This window comes from Oryzias latipes, chromosome 16 (assembly GCF_002234675.1).
Source record: "Oryzias latipes chromosome 16, ASM223467v1".
In the NCBI taxonomy this organism is placed as follows: Eukaryota; Metazoa; Chordata; class Actinopteri; order Beloniformes; family Adrianichthyidae; genus Oryzias; species Oryzias latipes.
Window position 1 is genome coordinate 13,223,721 of NC_019874.2, and position 24,004 is coordinate 13,247,724.

At 38.9% G+C, this 24,004-nt stretch overlaps 1 protein-coding gene across 4 annotated transcripts in view; it reads right to left on the minus strand.

The window, feature by feature from the left end:
- rbms3 (RNA binding motif single stranded interacting protein 3) overlaps window positions 1-24,004 on the minus strand; it is a 110,462-nt gene that overhangs the window by 14,063 nt on the left and 72,395 nt on the right. For 2 of the 4 annotated variants that reach the window (XM_023963991.1, XM_023963992.1), the window contains exons 5-9: window positions 23,709-23,866; window positions 21,755-21,834; window positions 11,547-11,653; window positions 9,107-9,150; window positions 5,430-5,526 (exon numbers count right to left, since the gene is read on the minus strand). In XM_023963991.1, coding sequence (XP_023819759.1) covers window positions 5,430-5,526; window positions 9,107-9,150; window positions 11,547-11,653; window positions 21,755-21,834; window positions 23,709-23,866 — 486 coding nt within the window. Of the gene's footprint in view, window positions 1-725; window positions 777-5,429; window positions 5,527-9,106; window positions 9,151-11,546; window positions 11,654-21,754; window positions 21,835-23,708; window positions 23,867-24,004 lie in introns of all 4 variants that reach the window. The other 2 variants (XM_023963990.1, XM_011485042.3) reach the window with 2 other exon arrangements.

Below are 24,004 nucleotides of genomic sequence, written 5' to 3' on the forward strand. Positions count from 1 at the left end.
AGCATTTGTGAATTAACTAATTCTGATCACTAAACACTATCCAGGTCTTTCATGCATTGGAAATCAGCTATACACAGACACCACTCCATATAGCGATCAGGCTTGAAACATTTGTCAGTAACTCCTCCCACACGCGGCCGGGACGTCAAGCTAATGAAGACATTTATGGACAGGCAGAGGCGGCTGACATGAATTTGACACTCAAATTGTGTCCGATGTGAACGCAGCTTTACCTCTTATAACTATATACTGCAGGGCTATCTAGTACTATTGATTTTACAAGCAATTTGAACTCCAAATTTTCTTTTTCTTTTCTGAACAGCAATGATCGTCATCACAGATTTCTCGAAGTAGAAACCAAATAAATAGAAACATTGTCTGAAGACAATTTATGAATCCACTGTGTTCTGGTGATGAAAATGAAAAAAAAATTTCAATTCAAAAATCTTTTAAATGCAATGCATTGTGGTCTACATTCGCCAAACTAGTTTCTGTGAACAATAAAGTTTGACTGACTGACTGACGGACTTAACTGTGTCTGTAACTATTTTGTCACAGATGTGCCTTATAGTTTTGTGTGCCTTTTATAGACATGACGAAAACACATCACATATATGCCCTATCTATGACAAGGAAACTGAGTTAACTTGGTTTTGTCGACACATGACACAACAGACGTACACAGTTGCACACACAAAAGTTGAAAATTTGTTTCAAAGACTTACTGTAGGTTGCATAACATACTGTTGATGTGGCATCCAAGATGTACTTTGAACCTAAGCAAAGAGGAAAAAAATAGAAGCAAAGACCAGAGGTGATGACAAAACAATCAGATATGATGAAGGAAATAGAAAGAGGAAGGATGGAGACCAGGGAAAAATGAAGGACATGAAAAATAAAGTAATTAATTAAGAAGGGGATGGGTAGAAGGACACAGAGGGGAGGTCAAAAGGATGAGATGAAAAAGGAGTTCAGAGAGGATTGTTATAAATGGATATAGAATTTGGGAGAGCAAAACCCGTCAAGATGAAGAATTGGAATGCAGAATGACAGGGAGGGAGTGAAAATAGGCAAAAACGAAACAGAGAAGAAAGAAAATGAATCATTAGTGGAGGACTTTACCAGCTCATTTCAGAGGCTCAGCCCCTGCAGCAGCGTGTCTTAAACAATACCTCATCAGAAACTCTCCGCTCACTTTACAGCATGTTATGTTGTAATTAGGAAAGGTTACATGGAGCACAGAGAACAAAACAGTGTAACAGTTACTGCTCTATTGTGAGGGTTACATCATCAAAGCTTTCAGAAAGACATTGCAACTTTCATCACACTCACATTCTCATTATTCCATTAAAACATAAAGAATCTGAGCACCACTTTGTAAGGTATCACAGGCATGGCATCAGAATGTTCATGGGGGGTTGAAATGACACGAGAAGGTTTCCAGTTTTGTTTATTCATTCATTAGGATGAGTGAACTGTGCGCTGTGGGACGTCTGTCTTTTCATGTGCCTACCATCGACAGCAAGTTATGTTAACCAGAGTGTGCTGGTAAAAGCGTTTAAGATGTTTATTTGACAAACTGGGGGATGAAGAACAGACTCAAGCTCCCATAGAAACACCAGCTGCATCTCCAGCCAGGTCTGACATGACATGGTTCAGCGTGCAGTGGAGCTAGATAAGAGATGTCAGGGAGAAGAGCCATATTTGCTTTGAAGTGAGAGATCAAGGTGGAGAATGTTTTGACAAAAGCCTGTATTTTATGATTACTTGACATAAAAAATGTCAAGCATGCAGAATCTGTCACTTTTTGGTCTTTTTCTTGATGAAGTAGAACCACTGGCTCCTTCTGGCTAAAACAACAATACAAAACTAATAATGAAAAATGTACTTCAAAACTGGGATCAAAGCTGTAGCAGATAAACCACATACATTTATGATATTTCAAACATCCTTGCCCAGCTTTAACTTGATACTTGGCTCAAGATGATCTGTCAGTCATTCCATTTTTTTTTTGTTCTAGAACCTCCACTGAAAAACATAATATCTCAACTCATGGTGTTGAATTGGACCACCAGTTATGAGGTCTATTGTGTTTTTAAAGAGATAAAGTATCACTATCGGAATGTCTGAATTTAAAAGTCCAAAATTTCGTGCCCTAGAAATTTCCTAGAAGTCTCTACAAAGAACTAGTGTGCATCAATGGTCTTAAGATTGGCAAATATAGACCACAATGCATTTATTCTTACATTAAACTAAGTTTTCATCATTCATGAATAGTCTTTGTAAAATCATCATATGCATTAGGCTTTTGTTTTGGTAAATTGGTGTTGTCTTTTTTGGTGTGTTAAAAAAAAAGTTTGAGCATGGCGTTCGGATTGCTTATAAAATCCAGGGCACTAGATAGTCACACATAATATAGTGTTTTTTAGTAGTTAAGGATCAGGGAGGGAATTCTGACATGGCTTAAAATTGAGCTCAAGGGTTATCCGTAGATCTGTAAAAGTGGAAGCTTAAAAAAATTGGACGCTAACTTCAGCTTTGTCCAATTATTTTAGGTGCGATGAATGAATGCAAAAAAAACAAAAACTGATATTTTATAAAAGTGAAATAGAAGTGTTTAAGAAACATTTCTTTTACTACAAAGGTATCGATAATTTATAATAAAATAAAAAAAAAAAAATTCACTTTAGTATCCTAACTGGTATCTCATTAAGGCCGTGTCACACACCCACGTTATACATTTTGCGCATTTTCCACATATTAAATTTTGGTCTTTTGGGATACATGTGTGATTTAAGTAATTTATATGTGTTCCTCGTGTTTGTCATTCGTCGATGTGTGCAGATGTCCATTTAGGGTGCCACATGCCACAAGAACAGGCAGACGAATGGATCCAAATGTAGCAGGTTTATTCGCTCAGCCAAAGGGTCACAAAGCTCAATCATGTCATATTCTAGGTTCTTCAAAGTAGCCACCTTTTGCTTTGATTACTGCTTTGCACACTCTTGGCATTCTCTTGATGAGCTTCAAGAATAAGTCACCAAAATGGTCTTCCAACAGTCTTGAAGGAGTTCCCAGAGATGCTTAGCACTTGTTGGCCCTTTTGCCTTCACTCTGCGGTCCAGCTCACCCCAAACCATCCGGTGACTGTGGAGGCCAGGTCATCTGGCGCAGCACCACATCACTCTCTTTCTTAGTCAAACAGCCCTTACAAAGGGCGTGTTTGGGGTCATTGTCCAGTTGAAAAATAAATGATGGTCCAACTAAACGCAAACCGGATGGAATAGCATGCCGCTGCAAGATGCTGTGGTAGCCATGCTGGTTCAGTATGCCTTCAATTTTGAATAAATCCCCAACAGTGTCACCAGCAAATCACCCCCACACCATCACACCTCCTCCTCTATGCTTCAAGGTGGGAACCAGGCATGTAGAGTCCATCCGTTCACCTTTTCTGCGTCGCACAAAGACACGGTGGTTGGAACCAAAAATCTCCAGTTTGGACTCATCAGACCAAAGTACAGATTTCCACTGGTCTAATGTCCATTCCTTGTGTTCTTTAGCCCAAACAAGTCTCTTCTGCTTGTTGCCTTTTCTAGCAGTGGTTTCCTAGCAGATATTCCAGAATGAAGGTCTGATTCCCACAGTCTCCTTTTAACAGTTGTTGCAGAGATGTGTCTGCTGCTAGAACTCTGTGTGTCATTGACTTGCTCTCAAATCTGAGCTGCTGTTAACCTGCCATTTCTGAGGCTGGTGACTCGGATGAACTTGTCCTCTGTAGCAGAGGTGACTCTTGTCTTGGTCTTCCTTTCCTGGGGAGGTCCGGATGTGAGCCAGTTTCTTTGTAGCGCTTGATGGTTTTTGTGTCTGCACTTGGGGACACTTTCAAATGTCTTCCAATTTTTCGGACTGAATGACCTTCATCTCTTAAAGTAATGATGGCCACTGGTTTTTCTGTACTTAGCTGCTTTTTTCTTGCCATAATACAAATTCTAGCAGTCTATTCAGTAGGACTATCAACTGTGTATCCACCTGACTTCTGCACAACACAACTGGTGGTCCCAGCCTCATTGATAAGGCAAGAAATCACACTTATTAAATCTGACAGGGTTCACACACCTGTGAAGTGAAAAACATTTCAGGTGACCACCTCTTGAAGCTCATCAAGATAATGCCAAGAGTGTGCAAAGCAGTAATCGAACCAAAAGGTGGCTACTATGAATAACCTAGAATATGACATATTTTCAGTTGTTTCACACTTTTTAGTTATGTATATAATTCCACATATATTAATTCACATTTTGATGCCTTCAGTGTGAATCTACAATTTTCTAAAATATTATTTTCATAGTCATGAAAATGAAGAAAACTGTTTGAATGAGACAGTGTGTCCAAACTTTTAGTTTGTACTTTATGTCTAACAGAATTCCCGCTGGTACCATCGATGTATAACTTTTATATTGCTTATAAGGCGTACATATTATGTTAAAATTATGATTATTATTCCACATGAACACTAATGAATTGCATTTAAACAGCTCCAAAATCATGCACTTTCATGTTCTAAGTTGAGTTGCCTTTTTAGGTTTGGAGTTGCTGGACCCAAAAAGGCAGACAGGGACTTGGTATGATTTAGTGAGTTTTATTGGAGGATGAAAAGATGTGGTTGGGCGTTGGATCTTTGGCGTTGGTCTTGGTTCTTTGGGTTTTTGTTCTGTGGAGGTGGATTCAGAGTTTGTTGTGGCTTTTGATCAGGAGGCTTGGGTTCTGGAGGCTTTGGTTCTGGTGGCTTTGGTTCTTGTGGCTTGGGTTTTGGTGGCTTTGGTGTGGACGTTGGTGTTGGCTTTGGCGTTGGCTTGGGGCGTCGGCTTTGGCTTGGTGTTGGCTTTGGGCATCGGCTTTGGCTTGGCTTTGGCTGGGCGTAGGCTTTGGCGTAGGCTTTAGCATAGACTTTGGCTTTGGCGTTGGCGTAGGCTTCAGTGTAGGCTTTAGCGTAGGCTTTGGCTTGGATCGGCAAGTCCTTCATTAGAGCAGACGAACCGACACTGGCTGGAGGGCAAGATGGACTAAAATAGGTTCCCTGATTGGATGCTGAACAGGTGTGCGAGACCGGATCCTCAAGCAGGTGTGCGGGGACGACCCCGACGCCTGACATACCTGTTCTTTGCATAGTTTATTTGTGCTAAATCTGTAAAAATTGTAAGTAAAGACCACAGCTTTTCTCACTTTTTCCACATTTATTTACGTATGATTAATTTTCATCTGTGCAATATATGCAAAATGTTCTTAGTGGTTGTGTGACACGGCACTGTTTTTATTCCTAATTCAATAAATCTGGATGGTTTGTTCAACAAGTAAAAAAGATACTAAAAGAATGTACCACTACATGTGCTCTAAGCTTTGTCAAAGCTCTTCTGTGAGGGTTAACTTACCTGATATGTGGAAACAGGAGAGGCGGCAATGAAGGGCGTGATTGATGTTTGAGCAATCATCCGATTGGTGGAGATGCTATATGGTGAGGAGTAGAACCTGTAGAGCAAAGACCCAATGTTTCAGGAAGCTAGGTAAAATTTCAGCAGGAATTACTACAGAGGTGGATCTCAGGTTTAGCTCTTTATTAGAGTAAGCAGATGCAAAAGTGCGTTTTTTTGTTTTAAAGTGTGCCGTAAATGTCATCAACACTAAGAAAAAATTGATTAGGCGTAATGGCTTCTCATAGAAACAATCCATATATCAAAAACATCTTGAAATGTGATTTAATGCTGCATTTTGACAGCATTAGTTTACAAAGCAGGCTGCTGAGTATAATCATAGATTATTGCTTTAATGTATGAGTGGGTGAAATATTTCAATATTGCACTTTTTTCCACCTACGCATTTAGAGAAAGCTGTTTTTTTTTTTTGCAACATCCACACTTTAAACTCTGCTTATTTCTCTGCCCGTGCTTCTGTTTGCCCTTCTGCTTTTGCTCCATCTCTTTTATTTTTTCATTTCACCCCCACAACCCTGCTGCAGTAGGACGCTGTAGCTCGAAGTGCTTTATTTATCATTGTGTACCTAGAGAGGACATGTTTCATCCGCCAGACCCTGTTGCTGTGCCCGATCGATCCCAGAGTGTCTGTTGACTGAATAATGGAGCGAGGAAGGGGAGGCAAAGAGATACACCAGGAGAGACCCTTCTGTGTCTATTTCTAACACAGCCATGGTTATGTAAACTGCCACTTACTATAAATCAAAGATTTCTTTAATAGGTGAGTGAAGCACTTTAAAAGTAGACAGGTTCCTTTTCACAACACTTAAATGACTTGTATTTTTGAGATCGATTAAATAATATGTTTTGAGTTTTTTGGTGGGAACAAAGAAACAAGATTTGTGTGTTGTACACAATGAAGTCAATCTAACCCAACAAAAAACCCTTGTCAGCACATCATTGTAAAAGTAAAAGAACCTCTCAAAATAGCTCATTTTTCTTTTTTTTTCATATATATTTTTTATTAATCTGAATTAATGAGAGCTAGATTTGTACTTTAGTGTAAATTTCTGTTCAAACTGTACATCTTGTCCACATTCATACCTCTATGGACACAACAAAAGAACATCATACTGGAGCTCTAACACTATCCTTTCATTTTCCAAATGACATCACTGACCTCTGTGGAGAAATAGGAACAATCTCACTCTTCTGAAGCAATTTCACACACCATTCATGTGATGGGTTGATTACATGTTTTATGTCAGTCGAGTATGTATTGACAATAACTATAAAATACACTTGAAGGAATGGCATGGAATCAAAATTCATGGTGTTTAGAAGTGCTGCATCAGCCTTTCAATAAAGTTCCAAAGACTAAAATGTATCTTTGATTTTTCAAATACAACGATGAAGACATTACAACAAGAAAAGGTTTTTCTTTTTTTAAAGTGGCCCTAATACTAGAGACTTTCACGCGTGTTTTAGTAATGCGTCTCACTTTTGGAAGTCCATATTTTACCTGTTGTTTAGCAACTGGTTTAACAGTTTATGTAAGAATGCTTCTGAGAATCAAAAACCTTCAGCTATGCAATCCATTCTCCAAAGAGGATTGCCTTATGAATGAGCTTTTATCCTGAAGGATACACATGTAGCTATAATTTATGCTCAAGCAGAGGAAAACATAGTTGAGCAAACCACAATTATTTGTATTTGCTCAGTTTAAATAAAAAATGTCAAGTTGAATGGATGATCTCTGCTGAAGTAAAGACTGCTTTTATAAAAGTAGTGATGAGGAGATTGAAAAAAAACAACAACTCAGTCTTATTTATAATGGAGTGGTATAGATTCATCTTTTTGAGGGTATAATTAATATATGACTTGCATTAGAGATACTGTAGTACTGTCACTGATGAATACAGATGAGGGAAAGCAACAGGGCTGTTCGATAGTGTTCCCTGATTGTGTGTATTGTATTTTTCATTACTTTGATGTGCATTGAGAGAGGGAGAAGTAGCGAGCGGAGGACAGATCCAAGGTTATTGATGGAGGCTATTAACCCTGAGCAGCAAGCTGTCAATGGTGACTTCAGCACTGCCATTTAAACAATGCACTAAACATGTAATTGTGGACAAAACATTACTGCGGCATTGAAGATAACCTCTGATGTGATCTGAGCAGCCTGTCAGGGGTACGTATAAAGATTTTGAGAATGATTTAGTACTGACCTCAGTGGCTTTACAGCAGAATGAATTCTTTGGAGAGGAGTTTGATGAGTACAAATCTTGAGAAAAATGTGACAATGGAAGGGAATGGTTTATCTTTTTCGTGAAAGAGATGGAATGTGCCAAAGTATTCTGCCCAATAAAAACAGAAGTTTCTGATGATATCGGACTGGTGCTGAACTCGAAACTGTAACTGATACATACCCATCTCATCTCCTTGGCCTGACTTTCAATTTGCCTTTGCCCTCCCACTGACCCTGTTCAGACCCCCATTTTTATGCAAACCCTCGTCCCTCGCTGCTTGTCGTCTCTCTAATTAGCTGAATTAGCATTTCATAGTCATTTATCGCTTTGCCGGAAGGAGCTCAAATGACCTCGGAAAAGAGGTCGGAGAGTACTTAAACACCGCGAGCGCACAGATGCTCGCGTGTAAGCATGCATTTATGCACGCAGCAACACACAAAAATACACCAGGGAGGACCCAAGCTAAAGCAGATGCTAAAAAACAAAGGATGACAGGGGTAAGGAGATGATTTAAAATGTGCAGAGGCAAAAAAACAAACAAAAAAAATTCTGTTCGAGCGTGACTCAGGAGCTAAACAGAAACTGACTTTTAACATGAGATGAGGAGCACGAATGTGAGGAACAGAAATGAAGAAAAGATGTTAACCTAGAAAAATAAAAAACAAACGGGTGAACGATAATAAAAAGGGAGAAAGAAACATGTTCTAGTGTCGAAATGTTCCTGCACAATAAAAGCCACCAGCGCCTTACTCTTCTGTTTGCATTCACCTTAAGAACATCGCAGACAGTCTTGCATACCATCCCCCACCACCCCCCACCCCACTTGCAAGCAATGAAGACCAGCTTGTTTGACAGTTTTTGATCAAAGGCCCATAAAGAACGTCAAACTCTACCAGCGAGCAAAAGATATACATTAAATGTGTTCATTCCTGTATGTGAGGTTGTATTACCATCCATGTCAGTGATAACAGTTGGCACACTGTGCTCGTGTCTGGCACTTTTCAAAAGGCAGCTTGCATGAGTTTTGCAGGAGAGATGCCGAAAAATTAACTGCATCTATCTGTCTATTTTCCGGACCCGCTTAATCCCTTTCAGGGTCTTGGGGCTGCTGGAGCCTACAGTGTCACAGGTACTGTTGGGTAACAGTAAGGTACACCCCAAACAGGTCACCAGTCTGTTGAAGGAGCTGCACACTCACATAGAATCATATAGGAGCAATCTAGAGTCAACCTATGAAACATGACTTTGGGAGAAAGGTGGAGAAAACCCACGCATGCACAGGGAGAGCATGTGGAGGTCAGAGCGCTAACCACTGTGCCACTGTGCAGCCTTAAAAGTGACTGCAAAGTTCTAGAAATGTGCTATTTCATGACAAAAGTGATCACCTACCCATTCTGCACCACTGTGGGGTCATACGTTAAAGCCATGCCACTCTGGAAGAAAGAAGACACAGACATCAACATTAAACTGGAATTATTCGCAAAAATTGGCAAAAGTTAAAAGCTTGGGTCAGGTATTAACACAGACATAGCAAGGGCTAAACAACACATCTGGAGTAACTGAGACACAAAAACAACCCAAAATATTTAGTCTGTTCCTCAATCTAATTAGCTGCAACAACAAACACATGCTAAAAAAACATGTTCTTTACAAATTGACAGTAATGAGCACTTATTATTCAACGATTGTTTCCAGAAAAAAAGATAACACTACTTAAGGGTCCTACCACAAGCTATTTAGTAAACCAATTCTCAAAAGGTGACACTTATTCTGCCAAATATTTCTTCAGTTTGTAATTTCCCCCCTAATTTGCAAATATTAGTTTGTGCACTGCTTTTGTGTTTGGGTAAAACTGTCCTGCATTTCAATGCTTCTTATGAATACTAGAGCGGTAATAGAACTCTCAAGCAGTGTAGTTTTGCTGCTCCACTCAAAGATTGTTTTTTCTCTCTCCAAATTTGCACTTTGATTTCAGAAGAGTAGCCTGATGCTGAACCCAGCAGCAGTGTTGGTTTTTCCTTAAACACTTTGTTTCTAGGAATGAAGCTGATAGATTTAAGGAGCAATAAAAAGTGGGCAAAACATGAACAACTTTGAAGTGCAGAATTTATTACTGTCATGGATTTATTTCCAACTTCAGCCCTTTAACAAACATTAAAATGAAAAAAAAAAGTCTTTCCACCTTGGGGAACAATTTATATTCAGAGCTGGTTTTCTGTTGATCTATTCAACTGTCTTTTGAAAACAAAATATTTCTGTACTAGTACTGTGGAATGCCTGCGTTCTAACTTGTCTTTCTTGGCAGCGACTGGAACTATTCTGCTAATGTAGTGGCATGCGCGCTTCACATGTGGAAGATATAACAAGTGCATTTGTAAATGCGTCTGTAACATATTCCTTATGTAACTGCACTGTGGTCAGATTTGGTTAGAGGAAAGAGGCTCTATTGGAGGATTGCATGTGAGGGTGAAATAAAAAACCTCAAAGCGTAATTATGACCAGATGTCTCTATTAGTCAGTCTGGACTCTAAGACCTGGTTATGACAAATGTATGAACCTCTGACAAGTTGCTTTGAGGCTCAGCAAGGCTTGTCAAAACTTAGGCAGTTGGAAAAATGTGAGGAAACTCAAAGAAAATCATAACTAATTATGAATCAAACTTCCTTCTGAACCCATGCTAAATGCATGTCACAAAATACATATCACTAACGGTAAAAACACAAACAGAAAGTGTTACTTCTTGCTTTTCTAAACACATGTGGGTCTGGAACACAAAGACTTTCATGAAAGTCAAACACACATAAACCACAGCATCCTGTTGTCGTCGTCTTGGCTTTTCTCGCTACAGTCACAGCCAGCTTCCATTCCACTTTAAACCCCTGCTCTTTTCAAACCTCTACGCAATGTGAGCATTAGGTAAACTGCAGTCTGTGTGTGGGAGTTGACGATATTATTCACTTTCTTTTGTACTGTAAAATTAAAGCTTTGAGCTCATTGTGCCACAGTCAATCTGCCTTAGTGATTTTTTTTGAAGAATTTGCATTTTCAAGTAATGTATTCAATAACCTCAATTTATTGTTCCAAAGTTACTGTTAATATAAGTCGAGCTACCTTCACTCTTCACGCCACTCATCAACACGCCGTCTTTCCAAACCAAGAGTTAAACTGACAGTCTTTTCTTTTCTTTTGAAGCCATAGATGTTCATCTCTCCGCATTCCTGACATTTTTGCCGCCTTCCTCCACCCTGTCCTTCACCCCGTGCTCCACCAGGAATGATGCTTTGGCATGGTGTGCCTCTAAACCACCATCAACGTTTTTTCATCTATGGTCCGAGTGAATCCAATGCATGGATGACGTTACAAGGCCCAGAGCCAAACCACCAAAGATTTATGGACCTTTTTGTTTTCTGCTCATGTTTTTGTATCACAAATAAACCATTACTTGCATTCCGAAAGTCTTGCCTTATTAAAATATATTGTTAAAACTGTTTGCGGATTATTATTATTATTTTTTATTTAGATTTTTTTTTACTTTTCCTGTCCAACAGCTGAGCAAATAAGAGCTGAAAGTCTTTTACTATTACAATAAGGGGCTACGCATCTTCTGGTAGGAAAGATGTATATTTGTGGATTATTTGTGATGTTTGCCATAAAGTTGCGTTTGTGAACAGGAACAAGTCATTCTGTAAAACATGTGAGTGACAAAGTACATTAAAAAAACATGTCATGTTAGTAAAAGAAAATGCTCTTTTAAAAGGCCCATAGCAAGATGCCAAATGAATTTATCAATCCATTGTGATGTGATTGTCATGCATTAACGCGTTTTCACCTCTCCTTCTCGTGTCCACGGTCGACCGTTTTGATGATATTTCACCTGGGTTTGCCTCTTCTTTTGGCCTCCGTCAGCAAACTTGCACAGCAAGGGCTCTGCAGGAGCTGCAGGGTGAAGTTGGAAGGCATCAACAAGCAGGAACAGGAATAAATTATTTTGACAAAAACTGAAAGAAAACATCCTCTGAACTTCAAAGATGTAGGGTAAAGATACTGGGGGTTAAACCATAAATACTGTATAACAGAAAACTTCTAATAAAATTTATTTTTTTTATATCCCTATTCAAAGCATTTGAGCTATAGCTTGTACTGTGTTATAATAATGCTTTGTCAAAAAGAATGCAGAAGCAAAAACAAAACCAGAGGCCAACCACTGAAGCATGGAGAGCATACTTAAACAAGACATAAAACAGACATCCTGAAAATGTTAAATAACTCCACACAATTTAACCCCTGGTCATTACGTGAAGATTATAATCACTCCAAAGAAAACAAGATCCCTTTCTGAAGCAGATTATGCAAAAAGGCTCGACTAAAACCAGAAATCTGCATCAATATGGTAAAAAAAAAAAACTGCTGTATATCAATTTGTGACATTTCCATGGACATATTTGAATGTTGGAATATGAGTCATAGTAAATGACAGTTTCTTGGAAGTTCTTTACCAACAGCATGGCAACATGTCATACTGGACATGATGTACAGTACAATCTAATTGTGATGGAATTCAATAGATTTTACTATGCTCCAAACAATGTTTTATACATATAAACAGGATATTTAAAGCTCACAGCTGAATTCCCATGCTCCTATAACCCCAGACAGGATAAAGGTGGTTTATAAAATGGAAAAGATATAAGGTTTATTTTTTTGTGTGACTATTTTAGATATGTACTGTGAGAAAATTCCAATACTTTTTTTATTTATTTCTTGCCTGATTGAGAAAGTGAGGTTCACAATGGTCTCTACCGAGTAATGTGCAGTGTGGTTTTATTTTAAATCAAATCAAATTAATCTTCATTTCTAAAAAAGCACTTCTTATACATTGCGCAACTCGAAGTGCTTTAACATTTAGAACAAAAAACACACAATATTACAATAAAAACCCAACACACCCTTCCCACTCCTCTCCGTTAACACGTATGACCCATAAACCAACACACAATGAATACTGACAAAAATAACTACTTCCTCTGCTGTGAGGAAACAGTATTTGGAAATCCATTCATACCAAGAGCCAGCTCGGCCATAGGCACATCGCCACAGTGCCCATCCAGACCGGGACAGCAACAGGGTCCACTTCCCAGCCATGAGGCTGCAATGTTAAAGTCCAGCTGCCCCAGCAAGGGCAACAACCGCAGTAACAACCACCGACCAAGCCAGCAAGCCCTAAAATCATGATAATATGCTAAAATTAAAAATAAAGCTATGGTTTTGGGGCTTTTGAGATAATAAGGAAATTGGTCAGAATTAGCTTTGGATTAATGATGCATTGAGCTCAAACTTCAGTGGCAGTCATGTAAACTCTATTGACAGTTACTCTTTAGTTTAATTACTGTATTTTCCACACAAAAACAGGGCTTCGTGTTCACCTTTTGACTTATACCTTCAGGGCTTGCCACAGTGAATCCGCTTTCACTGATCCACACATTTGGTTTGGTGAAAAGTTTTACACGGGATGGCCAGTCTGACATTACCTTGTATTTTATTAGGGCTGGGGACTGGCACAGAGGGACCCAGACTTGGGCCTCCATGTGGCTACATAGTTAGACAGTAGCGTAAAGGTTATTGCCTAAGGACCCACACTCGATAAAGCTCATTGCACTCCCTGGGAAATGAACCATGGTTTTCCATGCGCCAGTCCTACACACAGTCAATTGAGCCAACTGTTGTACTATAAGGTACAATTCAATTCAAAGACTTGTATATATATATTTTTTAATTATAGTGCGCCTTATATGCTTTCTATATGAATTCATTCTGGTTGTGTTTACTGATGTAGAAGAGATTTTGATGATACATTTAAAGTGTTGTAACTGGACGAGCAGAGAGGGGCTTCTTCTTTTCTACTGTTTACTAGTGCATGTGCGCCACCTACTGTTGGAAAATATCAAAGTGGTGCACTGTAAATCTCACGAATTTTGCTCCAGGCTTTTTCTGTCATCGCTCTATTCTAAAAAATGAAAGACTTGGTGTCATATGATTCGGGCCAGGCATAAACTTTTTCAAACGTTTGGTCCTTCCATGAATTAAAAAGGACACTACGCATACCTCACTACCAAATTCGAGTCCCTGATTGTTAAACTGGTTTAACTTTCAATGAACTTTCACTGCCCAAAAGTTTTTTACGTAGTGACCAAAACCTGTCTTAAAAACTTGCACAGCGGTGCGTGGATGTGAGAGTTTTGAACCTAAAAGCCCGATATGGGCCCTTAGGCGCATTTACACAGACGTTTCATTGGAAGTGGTCGCTACAACGTGTGTTGCCAAAGGCTGGAGGGGTACAACGGGCTCTGTCAAAATGTCAGCTTGTTTTTTTATGAGTTGCAAACAAGATTGGGTGTTATTGTGAATATCCTAAGGTGGCTAACGTATAGCGGTGTTGGACTGTGTTTTTGTAACATGTTACTAAAAAGGCTGGGAGTTAGCAGAGTCAGTTGTTTACATGTTACAAAGATGGTTGGGAGCTATAGGTATTAAAAATACACTTGCGTGGCTAACTTGTAGTGTGCTACAAACAGAGTTACCTTGAATGCAGTTATTAAAGTCTAACTGATTGACAGACTTATCTCTGACTCTTTTCTTTCTGACGTAAAGTGCCTTTTTTGTGATATAAGTTTGAATATGTACCATTCATTGATGGTGCGCCTTATAATCCTGTGTGCCCTATAATGCGGTGGTGTGAGTGGTAGCCCGTTTCTCATGAAGATGTTCCTCTTTTCTGAGACTTTCTGAATCAGGATGATGTTTTGTTTGACAATTATTCTGAGAATGTAATGCAACAGCAAAAAAGTGACAAACTTTACAAATGCTTAAAAAAACTCCTTTGTGCGGCTACAACTCATTGAGATGAAACCCTACGATTTTAATGGAGACATGTTGTGGCAGCATTGAACACAGAATGACAATAGACGTTGTACTGCTTTGAATGTAATGAATGAAGTGTAACTGTTATAGGTGTGGGTGTATCAAAAAGGTACTCAAACGTGTCAGAAAATACATTTTGATCATTTTAACTCTCATTTCATTGTAAAACCTAAAATAAATCATAAAATGATTTTGCCTGGATCAAGAAATTGTCTCTTGATCTCAGTAAGGTAGAAGATGAGAGGAGGTACTGTCAGAGGTGACAACTCAGCAGTTAAAAGGCTGAGATTAAAGTCTTTGGAAGTACCTGGAGCCTGGCAGAGATGTCCAAAGGCAAGCAGATGTAAAAAAAAGCAGTGGCATATGATTACCCTGCATTTAGACTCTCAGTACTGTACTTTTTCCTAGATTAGAAAACACATTGAGGGCATCAGTCAGCATCCTTTATCTCTGTCATTAATTGTTTTCATTCTCCCTTCATTCTGTTCCTTATAGGAAATTTCTATTTTTCCAAAAAATTGCACACAAAAAAAGCAGTGCATCTGCGCGTATTTGTACATTTGTGTGTAATGCTATGTTCACACTGGCATGTGCTGCGCTAAATGTTTGTCCTTGAATGAGCTATTAACATGGTGTTCACACTGGACTGACGCTACCTGATCCTAGTGCAGGTACCTACGGTTGGAAAAGCTTGGTGCAAAATGTGGAAGTGGTGCAAATGTCACGTAACTTGCAGCTCTATTCCAACGTTTGAAAGACTTGGTTCCGGCCGGGCAAAAACCGCAATTATTAATTTCTCCACCATGATCAATTTTCAAACGGTTGGGACTTCTGTGAATGATGCCGCATTCACACAGGTCTCTGGAATGCATGTTTAAGCAACCACTCCCGATGAAAAGTCTATGTAAATGCACATATGAGCATTTCAAAAATCTCACGTTCACACATCGGTACACGAGGCCTACTCCAATGAAAATTGTAATTTAGGTGTTTTTAACATGTTCTTGTAGCATTTTCTCACAATGGAAAACAGAAATAAAAGAATCTAAGATTAAAACTGCGATTCTGAGTATTTCTTCATTCAAATCGTGATGGATAAGGAGCAGATGAAAGGATTGTGGAGCAGCAACTGACATGGGCGGGTCAAAGTCTCATTGCCTCACTCTGTTCCTCCTCCTCACCCGGTCATGTACGTCTTTGTTTTTCCCGTCCAAGCTGACATCTGGCTCAAAACTGTACGGCTGAACGTTAATGAGATTTTGATGTTGTGTTCACACTGCGGATGTGACGCGTGTTCTTTACCATGCTAAAGTGTTTACACTGAACATGAGAGGAGGGGCTTCTCATTGTTTTTCTATTGTTTACTGAAGCATGACCATCAACCATTTTTGTTAGGTTGGGACTATAATCCTGCGCGGGAGTACACATTCAGAGCTCTCCATGACAGGGAGGGTAAGGGGCGGTGTTGCTCCACCCAAACCTTCCCATCCACAACTCAGAGGCAAACTTCAATTGAGCTACAGCCACTGTGCAAAAAATATAGTCTTAAAAAAGCAACACAGATTTTCTTTATTTTGGCAAAAAATTGCATCATCACAATTACAACACCACTGGGAACACTTTTAAAATAGAAAAATATATAGTTGGAGTGGGACTTTAGACAATTTTGGGGCTCTAAGCACAAAAAGCGCGGTCATTGAAAGCACATTGAAACTTTAAGCAGATGTACTTTGACCAGTCAGAAACTTGGATTTGGTAGTGACATAAGGGTAGTGTCCTTTTTAATTCATGGAAAGTGGTGGCTTGAACCCGCATTGCCGAGGCCGGTGTGAACCTAGCTTTACACAAATAAATGTCCAAATATGCCACTGTGAATTGTAGTGAATTTATCAATACTTTACAGGTTTGTACAGGTTTAAGTGTTAAAGATTGGCTAGATTAAGCTTCTTTGAGGATTGTAAGGAATCATTAAGTCACTGCTTCAAATAACTTCACTTGGACCAATTCAAAGAAGCATTCCCAAACCTCTCCCCAGCCTTAACCCTTTGCTTGATTTGTGCTCCACTTCCTGTTTTCTTATTCCCCTTTTAAACCCCTGTGCTAAAGTTAGTTTCTCTCTCAAGAGAGCTGTCTCTGCTGCAATAGCCAGTGGCTCTCCTGTCTTTAAACGTGTGTTTGGTGTTAGGCCATAAAAATAAACCTTTTTAGCCTAATCTTTTATTTACCTTTCTTAATCATATGCGTATCTAGTAGCAACTACAGCTGACCTTCATAACTCAACAAAGTTTTTTTTGTGCTTTCCTTTGAGCTCACTCTCTTACTTGTGACTCTGCAGCTCCCGCTTGTATAGTATGCCTCAATGCTAGTTTATCAGGGTAGCTATCTTCCTGCCCACATTTGGATGCCAGGTTTCTGTCATATAGACTGTATCCAGTGACTGTTTTGGACCATTAAATATAAATTTATGTCAACATACTGCACTGAACTTTAGTTTTGCCCTTTAACTTACTTTGACTACAATAGCAAGTGTTTGACTTTAATGACAGGAAACACGTGTGTGTTGATAGCATTCATTTACTTCTGATGACATTATATCTGCAGTCTAATTTTTGTGCACCCCACAAAAAGAGGAAGCAAAATCTGACAGGAGATGTTGCCTTTTCCAATATACTGTATTTGTTGAACTAAAGTCTGCTTGTAATCCCACTTGCACAAATTCTTGCCATATCCTCCGTGAAATCTCATTGATCCACAGTTATTGAAATAAATATGATAAATTACGAGGACAAAGTCTAATGCTGTCTTGTTTACCTCAGCAAAAAAATTGGACAATAAATGTGAGCAATCCTTGTTTGGATGACCACAAAGTGAAAACAATGTGGCTTTAAAAAGTGCTTTAGGGTGGTGAAACAGAGTTTGAACTCAGCAGTATTTTATCCTTAGATGACAAGTTCGGTGCTGGCAACAGTCCTGGTAGCTGGTATTGTGAAAAGTCAATCATGTTGGGTGAACAGTTACTGGGGCTGTGGGTTATTTCAACCTGCAAAACGGCCATAAAGAAAGTGTTGAAACTCCAGCAGAATAAAGTAGCATTTGTTTTCATAGTGGTGACAGGGTCAGAGGAGACCAAAGGGGACTAAGGTAAAAGTTCAAATAGATTATGCTTGTCACAACTGTCTTAAGATTCCTTTAACTGTTTTTAGGTGATAAAAACTCTTTGAGACAAGCCCAAACTGCAGAAATGATCCCAAAAATATTAATTCATTCATTAATTTTCTTAACCGTTTTTCCCTTTCGGGGTCACAGAGCTGCCGGAGCCTATCCCGACCACTTGTGGGCGAAGGCAGGGGACACCCTGGACAAGTCGCCAGTCTGTCGCAGGGTAGAATGTCCACAAACACACACCGATTTACTCTCAGATTCACACCTAAGGACAATTTAGAGTTGCCAATTAACCTATGAAGATCCCAAAAATATTTTACATTAATTGGCGTTCTCTTATATAATTGTGATTTTGTAAAAAAAAACAAAAACGTTTTATACAAATTTTGTTAGTAATTGTCTCAAAGTAAAATATCTGAAAACATATCTTAAAGGGCCTATACCATGCTATGCTTAAGCTATCCAAGTATATGCCAATATATTACCGTTGGCACACAAAATGACACGTTTTTTTATTAAATATTAATTCTTTTTACGAAGCTTTTTTCGAACCCAGTGGTAAGAAGACCCGATCTCTGACACATCGCCTATCGCTCAGTGGTGGTGCCGCCTGTTTCAGAACTTTCACAAAGATGAATGTGCATATTGTGCATAGAAAATGAAAGTGTTTAGCCAATTACCGCTAACTCCATGGAGAAAGTTGGTGTGTGTTTGTTAGCCTGGGCGGTGCTGGCGGTGCAGACTCAACCTGGAAGGGGCTGTTCTTCACTTTTTTGTGTCACATTGTGATAACCAGCTCGTTTTCATGGATTGATAGGGGCTGGTGCTTAGAGAGCAGGTTTTTAGAGGAATACTTATAGATGCGTGGATGGATCAAAATACCGCTTTGAGGTTTCCCTTTTGTGAAAAATGAACATGATAATAAACTTAATAGTTTTAAAAAGTTGATTTTGCATGGCATAGGTGTAAGTACCACAACCGTTCAGCCTGGAACTTCCGTTCGCTGACGTCACATTATGTGATTGGCTGTACGTTGATCCGATGACGTGTCAGATAGTGATCAGTCTGGAAAAATTACAATACTTCAATAGAAGAAAATATTATGAAGTCTGTTGTAAACAAACAGAGCTCCAACATAAAGCGAGATTGTCTTCTAAACGTGCCTTTATTAATGCTATGATTATTATTGAATGCATGTTCGCTTATAGTTTTTTTAATCCGTGCGCCCAGTGCTTTATTATTGGCAGGACCCGGAAGGTCCCGGAAGGTCCCGGAAGAACAACATTTAGCTGTGCTAACAACATTTTCAGCCATGGCTGAACTTAAACTGGAATAACAAGCGGATTGTGGCAAAATCGCTTTATAAAAATTACAAACAATATTATCAGCCACAATTAATGAGGGAAAACAATTTAAGTTACAAAAGGGAACGTGAAATGAAATTTTATAGAGCCCGAGCAGATCTCGATACTACGTAGTTTGTCTAGGTGGGGTTACCGTGGTGTGACGTTCAAATGGACCCGAACGGAAGTTCCAGGCCGAATGGTTATGGTACCTACATAGGCAAGTTTTAAAATCACTAAAATGTACATAAATAATAATAAAATGTATCCTTAACTTTGGAAAATTACTGTAGAACTTTTAAGATTGTGTATTTTTGAGACTTACTTTTTGATGATTTTTTTATTAAAAATGTGCCAATATTTATATTGGATTTAAAACCTGCAAAACAGCAAACAATATATGCAAGATGGGTGATACAAAGGTTTGACAACCATCCATTACAGGTAAAACAACAGAAAGGCAATGAATTCCTTCTACTTTTAACCACAACAGTATTATTCTAAAGGTTTTTCCATTCTGTTCAGCCGTGATGCATCTGTTATTCTATGATGTCCTTCACAGTTTGTAGCATTTCCTATAATTATGTTAACAAAAGAGAAAATGGCACAAATGATGAACGTAAAACAGCACTTTTGGAATTATTAGAAAATTAGAAAAGAATATATATCTTCAGTAGAAAATTCTTTTTTTGCATGATTTTGGTGTGCACGCCATCGTGCAACTTCAAATAAATGTGTTCATGCAAACTGCGTACAACATTCTTTTACTCTACAAGGACATTTTACTCATTCTAATGATGCAGGTGTGACCTCCTAAAATAAGAACAAACTCCACATGTGATCCACATGTATTATTCAACTCAACCTTAAATGGGCCCATTCTTTCTGTGCTGTATATATGATGATATGATGAGTTGGCACACTACGTGTAGCCTTTTGTGGATGAGTTCACAAAAACACAGGCTTCTTTTATGCTCTCCAGTCTGCTGGCTCAGTAGAATGCAGTAGTCGGTGTACATGAATCCCTTCATAATTACATAAAAACTGACACCGTACATAGTGGACAAAGAAGATAGAACAGGCAAATACATGCATCTCATTCATTATAAAGGTCAGGGTGTGCAACGGCATGGTTTCACTTGTGTATTAATTACATTTTATGCCACTCTGGTTCAACTTCACAACATGCAAGTGCAGCACAAAGTGGTGCAGACGGGAGAGTTGGGGTAATTAAGTCTTTGGGTGCATCACTGTGGTTGTTTGAGCACGTCTATTTAGCTTGGTAATGTTTGGTAGGAAAGCTGCTCATGTGATCCTGAACTTTTTCCTCTTAATGAGAGCGTACTATAGTGTGAAGCCATTTTACTGCGGACAGAACAAATAAGTACTCCAGCATTTCACTGTACTTCAGCGTTTGGAAGCTGGTATTTGTGGTGGTACGAGTTGGTTTAAGGCGTTCTGCTCAAAGAACAGGGTATGATGTTCCAATGTTCCAAAGGAAAAGCCCTGAGGGTAAGGATGAAAGCCACACTGAACGGATAAGTGGTGAAGGAAGACAAATGTCAAAAAAAAAGCACAAAACTGTCAGAAGAGAGATACAGAAGTGCCACATGGCAAGAATCCTGTTCTTCGAACACACCCCACTATTTTGCAGAACCAAGCTAAGCATTGGATCTGATATGCCTTCCTGCATCTGCAGATTCGGTGTCGCTAGACGAATTTTTATCCAAAGCTGGATTATTTCCCCACCATAAATCCTGCTTTCTGGGTTGATTGCAAGAAAGAAAGTTATAAATATAAATGTAAATGTCTCTAAATGTAACCTGATGATAATCTTTTGATCAAATGAACTGGAAGACTCAACTCTTTGGGTTTTATTACACAAATTACTAAATTATATGTCCAGAGCAAATATCAGATTTCTTCTTGACCTCTGTTTTATTAATATGGGTGCTCAGCATTAATATCTCTTCTCATTTTATTTTTAATCCTCCAATTTCTCTCTATTGTTATTCATTTACCACTTGTCCGTGCTCTCTTAGAGTCCATGTTAAAAAAGAAACAAGTTTTGGCTGTTTATTCCAGGGCAATTTTAGACAGATTGTTTACTTCAGGGACCATCTGTCAATGGTATGTATATCTGCCTCATGCATGAGTGTGCTTGCCCTTATTCTTGTGCAGAGAGAAGTAATCATGCAGATCGTCCCACTAAATCAACTTAAGGAGGTCTTCTGAGTGGGAGGAATGGAGAGTGGAGAGACAAGAAATAATGATTGATTAGCAATGTGGATGAATGGATTGAATGTGGATGAATGCGATGGCCAATTACAAGAAGCCTCATATGGTGTTGTGACAGATAGTTAAAAATGCTGCTTAGGTTTACCCTGTAAAATTACTATTTTTAACATTAAAACTACTTTTTTGATGTGTTTTTTTTAACAATCTAGAGTAAAACTCCAAACCCAACATAAAGAATAAAACTTGTTCCTTTGCTAACTTTGCATATTCTGACTCAACTGAGTTCTAGTTGTGATCAGGTGATAATGGAGGTCTTATAGCACCATTTAGTTAATCTTAATAATAATGAAGTTGTATTTCATCAGGTTAACTGTACCTGTCATGCCTGGGGGAGTTTTCAAAAATTTCCCATTGAAATTTTGAATGACCACATCACACTTCTCTGTGGACTCCATCCTGCAACACAGAGAAAGATAAGCTCACTTCAATATTTTATTTCCATCATACAAATAACTAAAAAGTTTAACAACCTTAGATTTCATGAGACAGAGGATTATTCAAAGACATGTTATGTCATTCATCACTTATGAGTTTCTTTATTATTTTATTGTGTTGTTGCTGTGCCCATAAACTTTGAAATGTAGAGAAGTGACCATCATGATCATAGTGGCTGATGAACACAATGTTGTAGAAGAAAAAAGAAAAAAGCTAAGTAATAAAGTGCTACTACAGGCATGATGAAATGTTGTTGTTCGCCTTTGAGCATATCATTTCAGGGCTCGCGAGAGCGAATCAGCTTTCAGTGATCCTCACATTTGGTTTTCGCAGAGATTTTTTATGCTACACGCCCTTCCTGACACATCCATGTATTTTTCCCGGGCTGGGGACCGGCACAGGGAGACCCAGACTTGAGCCCCCTTGTGGCTCCATAGTAAGTAGTGCGAAGGGTTTTGCCCAAGAACCCACACGGAATGTAATGTGCGCTGAATAAATCTGATAGAAAAGTTCATATTCTGTTATGAATTTCGACATAAATTGGTCTCAATACACATATGACAAACTTAGCAGTTTATTATTTCTAACCCACTCAGATATTACAATCTTTTGTGCTACATTTTAGAAAGCAATTCTATGGTGGCCTTGTAGTGCAAACAAATCACTCAAAGCAAAAACACTCAAGATCATGAAAATTGAAAAAGCAAAACTAATCATCAATGTCCATGTTAAAATGTTTTCTGAGTACAGAGCACATCCAGTATCTCTTCATGCCAAATAACTTTTAGTTAAAATAATGGATAAACATCATCATCCAATCAGTGATTTCCCGTAGTACCTATATATTCTGGTTTCTAATTGTGTCTGGTTATTTTTTAACGTTTTAATTTCTGGAAATAACTTCTGCTTCCCAAACCATTTAGCTTGGCTAGTTGTCAGATACCAATATGTTGTTGTTTTTTTGGTCATATCTAATCTGTTTGGTGTTTATGGTCAAATATTGGTAAAAACCAGACTATTTTATATCAGCCCTAAAATCTAAAGATGATTAAAAACCCTTTATTTGCAAATGGAGTAATCATGTACAGCAAAACTTTAAGTCTGTTTTAAAGTGATTTCAATTGCTGGTGTCAAATGTATCCCCCCCTAAGAAACTCAGTCTACAAAAGCATGCAAACAGCAAGGCAGTGCATGCAGATATGCATGCTGGCAAATGTGCCCTACATTTCAAGAAGTGTAAACGCCTGCCTGTTTAAGGATTAGAGCAAGGATGTCAGTTTATGCCTGAGAAAAAATGCCTTAGGTAGCCCCTGTGTGTGTCTGCATGTCTGAGTTTTCTGTGGGGTTTCCTCTCTTTTGTCCCTGTTTAAAAGCTCCATTCAGTGTGATCTGTTGTGTGTCATGTTCTCTTTGTCTGCCCCTATTCAGCTCTGCTCACCCAATCACAGTTCAATGACTAATTGCCTGCTTGGCAAGCAAAAGCCAGTGTGCCGGTGTGTGTGTGTGCCAGAGAGAGAGAAAAAAAGGTGACTGAGAGGAGATACTGTGTGTGTACGTGCACTTGTTTCTCAGTAAGGACCTGAGGTTTTCTTCGTATAGTAAGTGACCCAGAATGCATCCCTGTCTGCTTTCTGATCATGGGCACACTGGCAACGTAACTAAGAAGACCACACAAAATAAAACAAAAGATGAAAAGGTGGGAATTATCAAATCTGGGGGAAATGTTGCCAAATGTCTTCAACATCTACCAGTGCACTTTCACTGCCAAGTGCACACATTTATGATGTGTGTTTTGGGGGCTTCCAGATGTAAACACAATCTGTTTTAATGCACACCTGGCAAAGCCGACTCCTCTGCTTAGTCCATTGGCATCCCTCAGTATTCTTGTTGAGATGACATGACCGAAGGGTTTCAGCATGTTCTCCAGCTCCTGCTCATCCATGGACACCGGCAAGTTTGATATGTAGAGGTTGGTGGGGTCCTGCTCTTGTTGCTGTGGAGAGACAGATAACAGACATGCAACGTTTTCTTTTTTTCCAATTTATTCCTTGTACATAAAATTCCAGTCTGAGAAAAGCTGATGCATTTTTAGAACAGCACAGCAATGAAAAAGGGAAACAGGTCAACAGAT